At 57.3% G+C, this 16254-nt stretch overlaps 5 protein-coding genes across 5 annotated transcripts; 2 read left to right on the forward strand and 3 right to left on the reverse strand.

The window, feature by feature from the left end:
• The first annotated feature begins 995 nt into the window (after positions 1-995).
• F5144DRAFT_383781 (regulator of chromosome condensation 1/beta-lactamase-inhibitor protein II) lies at positions 996-3185 on the forward strand. The gene is made up of 2 exons (XM_066784638.1): positions 996-2174; positions 2227-3185. Exons 1-2 carry the CDS (start codon positions 1185-1187, stop codon positions 3064-3066), a joined length of 1830 nt encoding a protein of 609 aa, XP_066638686.1. The 5' UTR covers positions 996-1184; the 3' UTR covers positions 3067-3185.
• An 819-nt stretch (positions 3186-4004) lies between these two features.
• F5144DRAFT_499022 (uncharacterized protein) lies at positions 4005-5107 on the reverse strand (the record flags this gene model as incomplete). Its single annotated transcript, XM_066786302.1, has 2 exons — positions 4005-4682; positions 4772-5107. 2 exons carry the CDS (start codon positions 5105-5107, stop codon positions 4005-4007), a joined length of 1014 nt encoding a protein of 337 aa, XP_066638687.1.
• Positions 5108-5658: 551 nt separating this feature from the next.
• Positions 5659-6226, forward strand: F5144DRAFT_551609 (Pam16-domain-containing protein; the record flags this gene model as incomplete). The annotated part of the gene is made up of 2 exons (XM_066787700.1): positions 5659-5661; positions 5804-6226. 2 exons carry the CDS (start codon positions 5659-5661, stop codon positions 6224-6226), a joined length of 426 nt encoding a protein of 141 aa, XP_066638688.1.
• Positions 6227-9976: 3750 nt separating this feature from the next.
• F5144DRAFT_585510 (uncharacterized protein) lies at positions 9977-10718 on the reverse strand. The gene has a single exon (XM_066789699.1). The coding sequence runs from the start codon at positions 10685-10687 to the stop codon at positions 10112-10114; it is 576 nt and encodes a 191-aa protein (XP_066638689.1). The 5' UTR covers positions 10688-10718; the 3' UTR covers positions 9977-10111.
• Positions 10719-13352: 2634 nt separating this feature from the next.
• F5144DRAFT_606628 (biotin-protein ligase) lies at positions 13353-15564 on the reverse strand (the record flags this gene model as incomplete). The annotated part of the gene is made up of 4 exons (XM_066791504.1): positions 13353-14145; positions 14193-14786; positions 14836-15478; positions 15528-15564. The coding sequence occupies 4 exons, from the start codon at positions 15562-15564 to the stop codon at positions 13353-13355; spliced, it is 2067 nt and encodes a 688-aa protein (XP_066638690.1).
• Between the last annotated feature and the right edge of the window lie 690 nt (positions 15565-16254).

The following is a 16254-nucleotide window of genomic DNA, read 5'->3' on the forward strand; positions in this document are numbered from 1 at the left end:
TTTGGGGCCCCGCCCAACCCGGACGACGACGAACCGGTCATGCCAGTCGACTTTGTCACCCCCCCGGTGAGGTCCTTTTTCCTCACCACGACTCTCGAGCAGGAACAGCAGATGGAACTGTATCTGCAACACTGGCTCGACAGAGCTCGAGGGAAACCATGGGGTGTTATCGGCCGGGTCAGAAAGCCGCGGAATAGTGCGCAAAGAATCAGCCACCAACTCGGTTGCATGCGTTTTTGTCCGGCGAGATAGCCGATAGACGGGTATCCTTTTCTTTTTTCTTTTTTATCAGCCACATCGTAATCACAAGCGAAGATTTCTCAGGATGATGCAAGAATCAGTGAATGACTGGTGACCTGGCGAATTGATAAATGGCCTTACAGCCAACATGCGTGTTTACCTGGCCCCAATACCTTGCGGCAAAGCACTCGGAGGTGTTGGCGCATGCCAAACATTCCAAGACACGACGCGTTGGCAACATTGTGTTTGGCGGCGCGACGACGCCCAAAGTGGGTCATTGTGCAAAAGCTCAGGCCAGGTGCTCGCAGAAACCCAGAACTCCTGGCATCCATTGGAAAGAACAGGGGAGTTCCGTCACCGCCTGGCAGTATTCTCCAAAATTTGGAGACGACTGGGGTACCCGGGTACCTGCGGCGCACGGAACCTATGAGCTCATCCGAATTCCGGACTTCGAGTTGGGGCCAGATGGGATTCGAGATCGGGGTCAATTAAGGAATAAATCCGATCAATTGGATAATCCGAGACCCAAAGCGCAGAAAAAACGAATGCTATTGTTCCGATTTTGACAGCGGCAAAGTATTATTCAATCCGAATGACAATCGCCGGATGCGGAATGGAGGTTATTGTGGAACCCCACGTTCCCTATTGAGGCGCTGCGCTGATGCCCCGGGAGCCAAAACAAAACTCGGGTTGGGGCCCAAAAAAATGGTCGCGCCTTGCCAGTCAAAATTCCCCAACCTTCTTCACTGAACTCTCTCCCTCTCTCTCGAACAACCAACTTGTTTGCCAACAACTGCACTTTGAACAAAAGTTGTTGCATTACTGACTTGGTATACCGGCTCGATTTATACATCGCGTTTTTTTCGCTCAAATCTACCCTTTTTCTTTGCAATTTATTGCATCGTACCACTCTATACATTCCGCGCATCAAACCACATCCAACGATGCCTCCCAAGAGAGCTGCCGCTGCGGCGAGCGATGCCGCTCCGGCCCCCAAGAGAACTAGAACTACTACAACAAAGAAGGTAGTCGAAGAGCCCGAGGCCGAGCCGGCCAAGAAGGCTGCCGCGCCGAAAAAGACGGCTACCACAACAAAGAAGACTGCTGCCCCCAAGAAGACCGCGGCGGCTAAGAGTGCCCCCAAGAAGGCTGCTGCGCCCAAGAAGGCCGCCGCTCCTAAGAAAGCCGCCGCCGTTAAGAAGGCTGCTGCCCCGGCGCGCAAGAACGCCGCCAAGGACACTGAGGAATCCGACAAGGAGAACGAGGCGGAGGTCGAGGCCGCCAAAACCAATGGCGTGAAGCGCAAGCTCGACGGCGAGCTCAGCGAGGCCGAAGATGACGTCGCGGACCATGTCCAGACTAACGGCGCCGGCACCAAGCGCGCGAAGAAGACCGAGGCCGCCGCTGCCCCGGCGAAGAAGAAGGTTGCGGCCAAGGCAGCTCCCAAGCGCGTCGCGCGCGTGCTCAAGACGATCAACGAGCCTCCTTCCCAGGTCATGGACATTTTTGTGTTCGGCGAGGGCACCGCTGGCGAGCTCGGCCTCGGCAGTGTTCGCGTCGACGGCAAGAGGCCTATTGACGTCAAGCGCCCGCGTCTCAACACCAACCTCAAGGGCGTCGTGCAGGTTGCCTGCGGCGGAATGCACGTTGCCGCCTTGACTAACGACAACAAGATCCTAACTTGGGGCGTCAACGACCAGGGCGCGCTCGGTCGCGACACCACCTGGGACGGCGGTCTGAGGAATGTTGAGGACGAAGATGAGGATTCTGATGACGAAGACGACACCGGCATGAACCCCAAAGAGAGCACCCCCGCTGAGGTTGATATGACCGAAGTTCCTGAAGATGTCAAGTGGGTGCAAGTCGTCGCCAGCGATAGCGCGACTTTTGCCTTGACCACGACTGGTCAGGTTTACGGATGGGGCACATTCCGAGTAAGTCCACCCATGATCTATTGATTGGCGCATACTAACAAGTGTTTATCAGAGCAACGAAGGCATTCTCGGCTTCAGCAAAAGCGTCCTGGTCCAGCGCACTCCGGCCCTTGTCCCCGAGATCTCCAAGATCAAGCAGCTCGCCGCCGGCCTGAACCACGTGCTCGCTCTCGACGAGAAGAACAAGATCTACGCCTGGGGCGCCGGCCAGCAAGCCCAGCTCGCCCGCCGCCTTCTCGAACGCGATGACAGCGCCGCGCTCTATCCCACCGGCATTGGCGCACTTCCTGGTCGCGCCAAGGCTGACAAGCTCGCCTGCGGCTCATACCACTCGTTTGTCATCGACACCAAGGGACGCGTCGTGGGCTGGGGTCTAAACAACTACGCCGAGCTCGGCGTCGAGGACGAGGCTGGCCAGGACGGCGGCTTTGTCATGCGCCCGCAGCTGATCACCGCTCTCGAACCGTACGAAGTGACATGCGTCGCCGGCGGCGAGCACCACTCGCTAGCCTGCACCAAGGACGGCGAGCTCCTCACGTGGGGCCGCATCGACGGCCACCAAGTCGGCCAGCCGTCCGGGTCCTTCTCCGAGAGCAACGTCATCTGGGACGAGCGCAACCAGCCCCGCATCCTGGTGGTGCCCACCATCGTGCCGGACATCAAGGACGTCGTCCACGTCGCCGCGGGCACCGACCACTCCTTTGCTATTACCAAGGAAGGGAAGGTTTACTCGTGGGGCTTCTCCAGCAACTACCAAACCGGCCAGGGCACCACCGATGACATCAAGGAGCCCACGCTCATCGACAACACCGCCATCCGCGACAGGAAGATTGTCTTTGCTGGCGCGGGTGGGCAGTACGGTATTGTCGGCGCATTGGCTGAGGAGAACTAGAAGAGAAAAATGAGGACGGTGGAATGGATATCAGGAGAGTCCTGCTTGGCTTGATGTCTTTTGGAAGAAAGACACTTGGATGGGTGTTGAGGTTAGGATCCAACACTGGCGCGAAGGAAGCGCCGACGCCGGTCTCGTCTTGTTGATTTCCCCGATGGACTCGGGTGACGGTTGGACGGTTGCTGGCATGCGCAACTACATGCATACATGGTCGAAATGATGGTTTGGAGATGGGCGTCATCCACCTTTGCCCCGACTTGACGAGTCGGCGAGGGGCGCCTTTGTTGGCTCTGGGACCCAGGCTGGTAATGGGCCTTGTATTTCTCTGTTGCTGTTGCTAACTCTTTGCTTTTGGGGCTTCATCATATCGGGCCTGGTTTTTGATGATTGGGGGCAGGTTTTTTTCATCTCGGGTTTGACGCAGGCGCGCGCTCCATATCGCATTATTGAGCCTGTATCCGAGTTTCTTGCTATGGCCCTGCGGCTTGGGGCGAGGGAATTGCTATTTTGCTAGGCGTATAGGACGGCATTGGCTGGTGTTTAAAGATCAATGGAATCAAGTTCAATCGATTGTGCTGCCGCTGCGTGCTCGCTTACTCTGACGTAGTTGTCGAGGCGGCGAAGCTGCCATCGTGATGGTGTTGGCAATCGACGTTCGGCTCAGTCCTAGGTTGGAGTGATGAGCTCCTCCATCCGCTCTGTTCACCTCCCCAAGTTGATTCCTCTTTTACACATGTATAATACCCCCATTGCTCACGTTCTCTCTCCCAACACGGTCCCAAGGAGACGGTATCATCTCATCATTGTCTCGATATAACACTGTCGGCACCACACCCCCTTCCCCACGAGCGTAACGTACAACAAGCTCTATAGTTACAACCCCAACCAGCAAACCTTTTCCACCGCACTATCAACCGTCAGTCCCCGATAAACCAAACCTAAATCCCCCCCGCAGCACCCGCAGCACCACCACCCCCACCCGCCGCCGCCGCCGCCACCTTCACAAACGACCCACTGCCGCGGCTACTAAACACAGCAATGATCCCAAACCCCACATAGAACAGCGCCAGTGGATAGGCCACCAGGGCGCGCATGCCGCGCATGCCGCCGACCGCGCAGAAGATGCCGCTCGCGCTCCACGTGCACCACATGATGGCCGCGCTGGTCAGCGTGATCCCCGCCGGCTTGTCCATCGGCATGAAGATCCCGACTAGGCTGGTCGTTACCAGCGGGAGCAGGCAGTACCCGAGCACGGAGGCCGAGCGCGCGAAGGTGAGGTTGCTGCCGCCGGTGGTGGTGCTGGAGGTGCCGGGGGGGTGGGTGGAGGAGGGGTTGGGGTTGGAGGTGTTGCCCATGGCGTAGGAGGGGGCGGTGGTGGTGGCGGGGCCGCCGGTGGTGGGGTCGAGGTGGTGTTGGCTGGGGGCCATGAGGGATAGAATGCCGTGGAGGAGGACCGAGCCGAGCACGGCCAGCCCGTAGATGTACCCGAAGTGGACGCGCCCCGAGAGGAGGAGGAAGGTGCCGTAGAGGAGGAAGAAGAAGAGTGGACCGGCGAGGTCGCTGTCGTCCATGAGGTGCTGGTCGATGCGGCTGAAGGGGTTGAGGACGGCGAGGGTCTGGTTGGGAGGGTGGTTGTTAATATGGGGGACCGGAGCGGAGGGAGGATCATGGGGGGTTTGGGGGGTGGTGGGGAGGGTGGGCATACCTTTGTCCCGATGTGTCCTACGTTCACGCCCAGCTCTTCTAGCAGCGGTGGTTCACCGGGATAGCCCTCTGTTGAGAAAGCGGCGAGCCAACCCGTCCGGAGACCGCCCTGCTCGCCCATGCGCCCGGACACGTCTGCTGGGTCTCCAAAACCGGAATTAAAGGAGGCGGATGCGCCGTAGGCTCCCGACGAGGGCGCGCCGTAGCCGTAGGATGCTTGTGATGGCGTCGCATGGCCCGAGACTGGCTGTGCATAGTTGGACGAGTAAAACTGGAGGTTCTGAGCGCCGGTTGGAGTGTACCCTTGGTTCGGCGGTGCGCCGTAGTATTGTGACATTGTGGCGAGGTCGTAGAAAGAAAAGTTGTTTGGGTTTGACCAGCGTGTTATCCCGTTAATTGGCGGCTTATTGGTGGAGAATCGTCGAAGTAAGGAAACGTAGATTAATGAGCGTGGTGGTGTTGGCGGTAGTAATTGTGGTCGACAGCGCTGACAGCTTCGTTGTTCTATGAAGTTGCGATCTTGCTTCTCCAGGAGTACGCATGCCTCAGAAGCACAGCACAAGCTCCCTTCAACCCTGGTCGAGCCCGTGGCAGCTGAAGGCTTGGCGGTCGAACGCTTATTGTCAGCTGGCAACCAGCCCAGCCAGCCAGCGAGGGGCAAGGGGCCAGCCGGCCGAAAAGATCCCGGCAATCGGCGGCAGGGTCACCTTTTGGCCGACAATTTTTTGAGCCAAGATGGAGGCTCCGTCATGCCATTTGCCGTTCCACGGGATTCGAAAAAACATCGCGACACTACGACGACGGCCGCACCCCCAAAGGCCTCCCCGCATACACTCTCTTACCAACAAGACGGCGAGCACAGCGGCCGACGCTTGCGATTAATTCACCATGGTGAGTGAGCATGAGGCCCCCTCCTCGCATCTCCGGCAACAGTTGTTACTGTCACCATCGCCGTCGTTGCCGTTGCAATCGCAATCCCCCATTCTACGCCCCCCTTTCCCACAACCAGCAGCTGACCTCAGATTTCTTCCAGGCCTACCGTCTCATAACCCAAGTCGTCATCGTCGGCACCCGCGTGGTCGGCCGCGCCTTTGCCGAAGCCTACAAGCAAGCATCGGCCTCGAGCCAGTACCAGCGCGCGCAAGCCAAGTCAGGCAACGGCGGCGTATCGGGGCGCGCCAGCCTTAGCAGTGGCATGACCCTCGAAGAGGCCTGCAAGATTCTCAACGTAAAGCAGCCCCAAGGCGGCAAGGCCGACATAGAGGAGGTCATGGAGCGCTTCAAGCGTCTGTTCGACAACAACGATCCTAAGAAGGGCGGTTCCTTCTATCTGCAGAGCAAGATTCTGCGTGCGCGAGAGCGGATTGAGGCCGAGGTGAAGCCCGCAATAGAGAAGGCGGCACAAGAAGCAGAAACAAAGGAGGGGTGGAACCCCAAGATCTACAAAGACAGGTAGTCGGGTTCGCCTTTTACCGCCACGCCCGCCTTCTGGTCCTAGCAACACTTGAATACCAAGCTCAAGAAGGCAGGCATGGCGGACAGAAAACAAAAAGAGGTGCGACCGCGGGACGACGATATCTCCCAGCAAAAGAGCGACGGGAAACGGTTCTCGGCGGCGTACCCAGGGGGGGCTCGGGGCAACAACCCCGCGGCTCCCATGTACACATCTTCACTCGACTTTGGGCAGGCCTGGCGTTGTGGTTGGGATTTAAGGCGGTGGACATCTGGAGCGCATTGGGTTAGACAGCCATACACTGCCCGCTATTCACCGTTTTGTTTTCATAAATGTATCATATCGGTGTAAGCTAGGCGATGTTGGCCGCAACCTACGGACGGAATGGTGCATCTAGACAGATGGAGGCAGGAGTTGGGGCTAGATGGGGACGAAAGAAACGATTAGTCTCGAAGGACTCGGGCCTCGAGCCGCTCGCCCCTTGCCTTCATACCATTCACCGTTTGATTCCGCGAATTACCCACAGGGCTCGAGTAGGATATGTCAAGTCCCGGGCGGTATCCGGAAACCGGGGGCCCGTCCGATCCTCGCGGCGATCACGCAGCCAGTCAACGGCACAAACTACGGCGCTGACTTGGCGGTGATCATGCAACGAGGCTTGAGTATATGACGTCGTCGGTTGCTTTGGACCGTCACTGATCAATTCCAACCATCCACGCCAGCCACCAGTCTGGAGTTCAACCCATATCCAAGCAGCGCCATGCCGATAGTGCAACAGGCAGGGGGCTGGGGAAGTAAACAGATAATTCTACAGTCTCCTCTCACCACATATTATGATATCTACAATGAAAATTATCTACAATGAAAGCACTCTCTCCGCAATCATCTCATCCCTCACCCCCGCCTTTAACCTGTAAAATCGACCCCCGAACCCCAGCCAAACAATTCCACCCCCACCCCTTTCCACACCACCTCCTCCCTTCCCTCCACCACCTACACCCTCCACCACGCCTTCTCCCCCCCAACCCCCAAATCAACCTCACTCCCCCTCTCACTCGCCACACTCCACCCCCCCGAATCACCACCCCCCACCCTCCCATCCCCACTCGCCGGCGACTCCCCCATCCCCCGCCCCGTCGGACTCAGCGCTTCCATGCTATACCCCCTCTCACTCTCTCGGGAACTTGCCGCTACCCTTCTCCCTCCCTGTTGTTGTGTTTGTGCTTGCCGTGCCCGCGGCGCCGCGCGTATAACGATGCGCACTTCGTTTGCTCCTGTTAGGCCGGAGTGGTTGTCTTGTTGTGAGGAGGAGAAGGAGGATGTGGTGGTGGTGGTTGAGTTGGAGCCGGCGGCGGCGGTTGGAGTGGGAGCAGTTGCGGTTCCGCCGGCTGCGTAGGGGGTGGGGGTGCGTCTTACACCGGGGGCGGGGCCGGGGCCGGTGCGGACTGTGGGGGAGGGCGCTGCTTTGTGCCGTGTTGCTGCCGCTGGTGGTGGAGGTGGTGGTGGGGGTAGTGGCGGTGGTGGTCGGGGTGAAGGTGGGGGTACTGCGAGCTGTTGTCTGATATTGGCTTGTGCTCGGGCACGGCGGAGCTTCTGTGTGCGCCGGCGGAGTAGGAGGGCGATTAGTGCGAGGATGAGGAGGAGAGCTAGCGCGGCGCCGGTTGCGATGCCTGCTATTTGGGCTGTTGTTAAACGGGCGCTTGTTGCCAGTGGTTGTGGGGATGGTGGTGGTGGAAGCGGGTTGGTCGGGGTTGTTGTCGGTGAGGAACGTGATGTCTGTAATGAGGTTGATGAGCTAGGAAGAGGCCGGGTTGTTGTGAGCGAGTTTGTGGGGGGTATTATGGAGTTGCTGGGCCGTGGGGAGACCGTTGTTTGCCGAGACGATGATGTAGTCGACCCTGTACTTGAAGGAGATGGCAAGATTGCCGTTTCTATAACGGTAACTGTGGTCTCAGCATTGGGGGCGACAAACGTGGTCGAGAACACGGTTGTGGCAACGGTGACAGTGACAATCCTCGGCTTAAAGACTGTTGTCGTCACAGTGACGGTAGTGGTGACAGTAACCACGGCTCGCTTCTCGTTAGCCTGGACAAGAACCGAGGATACCGACGATGGTGCAGTTTGGCAAGCAGTCACAGGCGCCCGTCTTTCCTTGGAAAAAGATGTGGCTGTCGTGATGGATGTTTGCGTCCGTTGGAGAGGATCGATGACGGTGATCACCTCGACTTCGGTAGCAACAACGACTCTTGTTTCTGCTGTTCCCTGAGACAACGTAAATGTGGAGGTAACACTTCGTGTCCTGGTAGTCGTTGAATTTGTTGGGGCCAGTGTAGCATCCCTGCGTCTCAGTGTTAGCAATCTAGAATGGTGGCCCGACTGACACAACTGACATAGAGGATGACTGAGTGCAGTCGTCTTCCTCGCATGGTGTTCCATCTCTTTTCTTATTCCGACTGCCCCGCACCCAATCAATCTTGTATCTGTAGTCTGCTCCCTGTAGACTCGTGAGTGATGCTGGTTTTGTCCCTCGCTCCGTCTCTTGCTCCGTTCTTCGGACTGGTCGTTTGTGGCTGCATCTCTCACATAGCGGTTGGGTATCTTGTTTCAAGACAGAAATGTCCCTGAAAGCGGTAACAAAACCTCCCAATAGAAGGGGTGCTAGACCTCGCGCAACTAACATTTCCTATAAGCTCATCGTGGAGGCAAGACGCCGGGGGACAGGAATAAGGTTGCCCTGTCATGATAAATAAGAAGATAGCAGGGGGCAGAGCCTTGTTGACGGCCCGGGTATATCAAGCATGTAAAAGGCAAATAGTTTCTTGGTTTTGGGGCCGGGTAAGACTCTACTAAGATTCTACCAGAGGCAATATAGGCAACAACTGTGGGCAAAGATTCGTTAACCCCCGAATCAAGAGCGGGAAGACAGGGTTCAGGCATAAAGCCGTATGTGATGAACATTCTCAAGCCAATCCCATGCCGGAACCAGACGAGGACCAGAATCTAAGACCAGAATGGCGCCGGGTGCGATGTGAACAGTGACTCGAAGCTATCTTGCGCAGGATCTAAGGCATAACGAGGAAGCAGCTGACGGTGGGTCGACCGCCAACACTCCATAATAGATCGACAACGATTAGGTGTGCTCATAAAGATGGGACCGGCATCCGGGTGTTCCCTCATAAGCTTCTAGAAAATGGGATGATGAGACGGAATGTGGCCACACCTCCGCCAGGTTGGGTCCGATGGCATGACAAGGGTTACTTAAGGGGAAGCGCTGCTGATGGGGATCGGAGGAAGCCTTCCCTGGATTTCGGCCTCGTGGTAGTACACGACGTTGCTGGGAGTCTGTAATTGAACCCATTAACTTGAGGCTCTGCTGTTACACGGCGAAATGCAACGTCTAGTCGGGGTCCAACAACGTACGGCGGCTCCGCTTGTCAACCTAAGTACACCATCTTAGGAACTCAAGGTGAAAAGTTCGTTGGCCTGACTCTCGGTTCGGACGCTCAACTTCCCGGATCCTTCCAAGGGACGAGAAATGAAGTCATGGAGGCCAGGGCTCGGACGGATCTACGGTTTTTGCATAGAAAAAGAGCGGCCCGAACTCGTGGTTCATGCATATCATACGTCTATCTGGTGGCAGCTGTGATCTTCGTTCTCCGGCTGTCAATTACCCCTTTTTGCCAAGCCCTCCCTGGCGTCCACACAGAAGCGTGTGTAAGTCAACGAGTTCGGCATTTTCTTGGAGGCAAATGACTTTCGGATAACAGTGGAATCACACAGATTATAAGTGTACTAGGTCACCCAGCTCAAGTAATTGGCATTGGGGAAATATGTAACATGATGTCGTAAATCGTGAAACGGGTATTCTTCACCATGCATCCAAACCTCTCACCCCAGTGTGTCCTTCTCATAATGGCCTCTAGCCCCTCTCAACTCTGCCTTTTCAGGTTCGCTCAACCCTGATACTGGGCTCATCCGCTTTGGACTTTGCGGGTCGTTCATCCCAAGGACGAAGCTTTCCTGGCTATCCACCCACCCTCCGCTGTAACACCGACTCCCCCGACTATGCCGTGCCTCGGCCCTTGCCATGTAAGTGCTCCGTCTATTTTCCAGATCACCGTAGCCAGCAAACTGTTCATAATACGCCTCAAACCCAACCGAGCTCCTCCTTCTCGAAGCTGTCCCATCGCCTCCCCGGTTCTCCTCCCCCAACAACCCTGTCCTGTCCTCTCCCTCCAACCGCCCCCTACTCCTCGGCGCCATGCCACTCACAAAGCTCCTCAAACTCAATGTAGTCGGCGTACGATGCATAGCCATCGCCGGCGGTGTCGGCGGAACAGGTGGAACCACAAACACCCCATCACCGGTCCGCCCACCCGCACCCACCACACTCGCCCTCTTACTCCCCGCCCTCGACGCCGCCTCCCTCATCCACGGATACCCATGATAGCTCACCACACTCATCAAATCCGCACTCCCCCTTCTCACACCACCACCACCCCCCCTCACCCCCCTCCCCAACTCCACCACCAACCCCCCCACCCGCGGCCACATCCTCGCCAAAACCGGCCTCAGCGTCGGCGCACTGGCACAAACAACCGCCACATCCAGCTCCAAAACCGTCATCACCAAAAACACCACCCCCAACCCATCCCCACCGCCACCACCATTTCCTCCCCCAACCCCATCCCTAGTTCCAGGAAGAAGCACCCCCAACCTAACCCCCCCCGCACCCACCCCCAAAACCCCCCCCAAACTCAACACGCACCCCAACACCACCCTCCTGCGCAGGCACACCTCCCTCAATCTTGCCACGCACGGGAGGATGAGGGCGGCGAGCCAGAGGTCGGTGGTGGCGTGGAGGGTGGTGGAGGTGAGGAGGAGGGGGCGGAGGGGGAGGCAGTGCGCGTTGGTAGTGGGAGTTTGGGGGTGGTGGCATTGGAGGATGGTGAGGGTTAGGAGGGGGAGGAGGAGGAGGGGGAGGAGGAGGGTGGTGAGGTGGGTGAGGGTTTTTTTGAGGGGGCGGGGGGGTTTGGGGGGTTGGGGTTGGTTTTGGTTTGGGGAGAGCTGATGTTGTTGGGGGTGTTGTTGTTGTCGGGGGTGGTGGTCGTGGTGGGGTGAGGGGGAGAAGATGCGGTGGTAGAAGGAGAGAATGGAGAGTTTGGTGAGGAAGAGGGCGAGTTGGTAGAGGATTAGGGAGATGTAGGCGCGGGTTGTGGTCGGGGCCATGGGTGTGGTGGCTGTGGTGGTGAGGAGATTGAGGTCGCCGTAGGGGGGTTGCTGAGACTGGGTCTGTACTGCGATGCTGTAGATGATGCAGACGGCTGTGGCGAAGGTCCAGGCCAGGAGGATGAGCGTGTCGTCGAGGAACCACTTGCGGAGGAGGAAGAGGCGTGAGTATGTCCGGGCCAAGACAATCACGGTGCAGAATATGTGCGGGACGAGAATGCCGAAGAGGGCGTTGGACATGATCTAGTTGTGTTAATGCCAAAGCCAGTTCAGAAGTTTTAAGAGAGGGTCACCTCATATCCCCTCATGAGATCGGCCATTGGGATGGTATCGCCCGTCGCCAACGGGTAAGTGAGGTTGAACTTGGTGTGACCCATGTCCGTGATCATTTGGGGGGACATCTTGCCCTCAAATCCCCACGGGGCATGAGGTTCATGGAAGTCTTGTCCCGGAGTTCCAGATTACGATGTCAAGTTCTCCTTGGTTGATCATCTAGTTGACAGAATGAGTCGTTGATGAACCGAATCCAGTTGCTATTTGTTTTCCGTATGGCTCGTTCGCAACCCAAAGGGTATAATATCGGTGTCCAACATGAGATAACACGAACTAAGAAGCCGACACGGTGACCGCATTGTATTTGACCTCTCACCACACCCACACCAATTCAGCAGGTCATCAACGTAGATTGTCCGTCCACACACGCTCACCCGGACCATTCCACTCCCGGCAGGGCACGGAACAGCACTGACAGGAAAGCTGCAAGTCCTGCATCTCTCGAGACACGGAACGAGAAACACCTCGTGCGCCCGGAGCAGCAGGACATGATTGGCTCCCGGCGCGGCATCCGATATGGGGTGCAGCGGGACGGCGGCAGAATTCAGCATGCGGGGACGGGGACTGGCGAGGTGTCACTGTGCGAGGGAACTATACAGGTCAATGCCGGGGCGGGGACGTCTGCTCTCTTTTGGCGAGCAGGGCAGAGCTGCGTCATTGCTTGATTGGGTCTGTACGAGAGCAGGTCATTCTTGACACCTTTCCCATTGCACGGCGATAGTAAGCCCGAAGCGGGCCGAATTCAGTGTCTTGGCTTCGTTCGTCAGATGGGAGAAGAGGACGGTAGAAGGATGGCAACGAGCTGCTCTGTTTGGTAATAAGCCAAGAACGCAGGGGCTATCACTTCCTCCCATCTTGACATTGTGAGGAATCCCTCCTTCCTGAATGTGGACGCAACGAGCGTGCGCATGCGCGGGTGGCGATGTGTTCAACCACGTTTGGATGGAGACAGAGGGACGGCCTGAGGTGCAGCAACAACTCCTGGAATCCAACCGTTCGGCACACGGGCGGGAGGGCCGCAGCCGTGCCCCGCCGGCAGCTGACTAGCAGCAATTGATGTACAGTCCGTTGTGGGATAATGGCAGAACAAGATAATTGTCGTTGTCCGTGTGGTATGTGGGATGATAGTTGACTCATCGACGCCGTTGCTAGCCCACCACTATCTCCAGCCTCGCCCTAACCTCAGCCGTGAATTCATCACCAGAACCATTTCTGGGAATGCCTGAGACCACGAGACGACCAGATCGGGGTCTGAACGTGGGCAGCCCCTCCTCCCCGCAATGTAACCGTCCCATGCAACCACTTCCCGCCCATTGCGGGGAAGAAGGTCAGAGCTCCTTTCTCTTTCTGACCGATTTCCTGTCTAGCCCAGCAACAAATCCAGATCCAACGTCCCAACTTCGATCCCATGTGGGAACGCACGGAGCCACAACCCACCCCAAACAGACAGACCAACGAACGCGCACACGGCAGACCGTTCGGTAGCGACGCCCGTGCTCGAAACCCCAACCCAGCCGATTCCTCCCCTCCCTCCCCCCCTTAACCACAAACGCCAACGCACAGGGCCTCAGATCTTCCTCTTGACGAGCCCGCGCCAAAAGTCAAAGCTGTTCTCATCGCTCTGCAGCGCCCACACCTTGCCCGTCGCGCGCAGGGCACCATTAATCCCACTCTCATCCACCTCCTCCGCCATCAACTGTCCCCAGTCCCTCGTGATGCCGACGACGCGGGCCCTGACCCCGCCCTCGGCCTCGAGCGTGACGATCTGGTTGGCGTGCAGCCAGTGCTGGTAGTACCTGCGCTCCAGGTCGCGCGAGAAGCCGTCGCGGCAGAAGGCGCCGTACAGGGCCTCGAGGCGGGTCAGGATCCGTGCGAGCAGCCGCTCGATGCGGAAGGGCTCGAGCTTTTTGCTGCTGTTTTCGAGGAGGGGAAGGAGGGCGTCGAGGCTGGTGGTGGGCCGGGCGTTGTTGGTGTTGATGCCGATGCCGAGGACGACTTGGTAGCTTCCTGACGAGTAGGCGCAGTTTGCTAGGATGCCGGCGATTTTGACGTAGGAGACTTCGTTTGGCCTTTTGGGGTCTCTGACGTAGACGTCGTTGGGCCACTTGATCTTGATGGGCACATCGGCGTAGCCCTCGTCGTAGGACTTGACCGCCTCGACAATGGCGATGGCGGCAAGGTACTGGATGAAGACGATGGGCCGAGTTGCAGCGTAGTGGGCGGGGTGGTTGATGACGGTGGACATGATCAAAGACCCAGGGGGCGCGACCCAGACGTTGCCACCTCGGCCGCGGCCGGCTACTTGAGTTGTTGCGGCAAGGGTAAAGCCTGTGGGCAGCTTTGAGAGGAGGTGATGGTTTCTAGGCCTGGTTAGATCACTGGACATCCGCGGCCGGAAACAACTCACTTCTCGAGTAGGGTGTTGGTGCTTGTGACGACCTCGCCGTACATGAGCACATCACCCCATGTTTCGGCTTCGGTCTCGTTCGCTCTGAACTCCCGAAGGCTCGAGTAGAAGGCTGAGTGGTTGAAGTATGGCGTCTCTTTCGGTTCCGGCCAGGCATCCTCGTGAGAAACGATACGTTTGGGAACGTGGCTGTAGTCAGCCGTAGGGTCTGGAGAGGTTCGACCGGTCTTCTTCTTCGGTCCGTCAAATTCGCCCAACAAGGCTTCACTGAGAGAGGCCACAGACCATCTAGAATCCGGCTTCTCGAGATGGAACAGATCATTGCCCCCTTTGATGTACTCTTCGTCTCCATCTCGAGTGATGATCTCCTCAAACGAGGACAGAGTCTCGCCGACATCGGTGTGTTTGAGGGCAGAGAGGTGGATCTTGGACAAGCTGGGCACGGGCGATGCTCCCTGGCTGACTTCGAGGCCGAGCTTGGTGAGACAGGCTCTCAGAAAGGAGGTTCTAGCTTCCTCGTCTGCCTTCAGCGCCTCGATGAGATCTTCATAACCTGGGACATCGGACTGCTGACTGAGATTGACTGCATCGAACCTAGACGTGTTAAAGGGGTCAAACTTTAACCATAGGCCACAGTACTTACTCTGGATGGGGCCCGGTAAGAATCGCGGAGCCTTCGCCTACTTTGCAGTACACTATTGCGGCTTTGGCAGCGCCAGACTCAACGTCAAGATCCTCGGCGTACTCAGCGAGCACTTGAACCTTGCTAGAGCCGCCCGTGAGCTTGTCGGCATCCAAGTACACTCCACCGCCGTTGTAGTAGCACCGGAATTCGTCGGGGAGTGATGCCTCAGGGAAGGCCTCCTTCGATACGGTGATCTTGGCAGCCTTCGCGCCACGCTCACTGTGGTACTCGAACCCCTTGAAGGCGCCGCCGCGGCACGTACCGGGGAAGAAACCGAGCTCCCGGCTACCTACAACTTCCAATTCAGGGTTCCCAACCTCAAACTCGCAACGACGAGATCCATAGTAACCACCGGCACAGAAGCCTAGGAAGGCTCCTCCGAGACGGACAAATTGGGTGATGTTGCGGTTGCCGGTGCCGTTCAGGACACGGCAGTATCCGAGGTCGGCGCCTCCAGGGAAGACAAGGAGGTAACAGGTTGGAGCCCAGGGTTCCTTGAGAAGTGCTGACTCGGCGATGGGGTTCACGGCGTAGTTAGGCCCAAGCAACCGGCGCAGGGAGTAGATGCAGTGGCGAACAGATTCAAGCGTTGATCCGGTGCCTGTAGCAGGTTAGCAGAAAATCAAGGAAAAAGTCGAAGCCGTCCTAACCCGTGTATACCAGAACATTAAGCTTTTGCGGTGCCATCTCAAAGGGTTGCCCGATCCGGTAGGGGGGTTGTTGACTCGAGATGGGGATGCGGGAAAATGAGTGGAAATGCGTGAAATGTGAGCTCCGATTCGGCAGACCACTTAAACTCTCAGAATCCCCAAAACAACATTCAACAAAAATCTCCTCCACAAGCTTCGTCAGCTCGTCAACTAAATGATATCACCAATGGGGACATCAACGTCGAAAGAAGTTACGCCGGAAAAGGTAGAACAGCAGGCGCCTGCCACCGAGCCAGAGGATGATGAGCCAGATGAGTGGTGAGTTGATGTTGCCCGTTGAACTAGTGCCCGAAGTGTGATGAGTCGCTGCTTGCCGCTTTTGGCCCCCCCTTGGATACAGATTTGTTGCTCACTCCACGTCGCAATCATGCAGGGACAAACGGATATTCAGCACTGGCTGCGCTGGTATGTAAAGAATTCCTAGGCCGCACATATCCGGAGCCCCAAAGCCTCCTGCCGATTGTTGAGATCCGGAAGAGAACGCCCGGCGGAGATTGCCGGGGATGCCGTTTCCCAACATATCAGCCCGCAGCTGACGGATGTGCATGGCAGATGAAAATGCAAAAATGACCGACTGTTACTACGAGGCAAAGGACTGGAGGGCCTGCAAGAACGAGGTATGTAAAGTCCAATTTGAAGGCAAGATTGGCACTCACGCAGCTGTTGG

The sequence above is a fragment of the Chaetomium tenue genome (genome assembly GCF_020726465.1).
Source record: "Chaetomium tenue strain MPI-SDFR-AT-0079 chromosome Unknown F5144scaffold_7, whole genome shotgun sequence".
NCBI lineage: Eukaryota > Fungi > Ascomycota > Sordariomycetes > Sordariales > Chaetomiaceae > Chaetomium > Chaetomium tenue.

What these genes read in the sequence shown, in the direction of transcription:
- F5144DRAFT_383781 (XM_066784638.1), top strand. Translation starts at nt 1,185, where the DNA reads ATGCCTCCCAAGAGAGCTGCCGCTGCGGCGAGCGATGCCGCTCCGGCC. An exon ending in ACGGATGGGGCACATTCCGA is followed by an intron (nt 2,175 to 2,226) that starts GTAAGTCCACCC and finishes AGTGTTTATCAG; the next exon opens with AGCAACGAAGGCATTCTCGG.
- F5144DRAFT_585510 (XM_066789699.1), bottom strand. Translation starts at nt 10,687, where the DNA reads ATGAGTGTGGTGAGCTATCATGGGTATCCGTGGATGAGGGAGGCGGCG.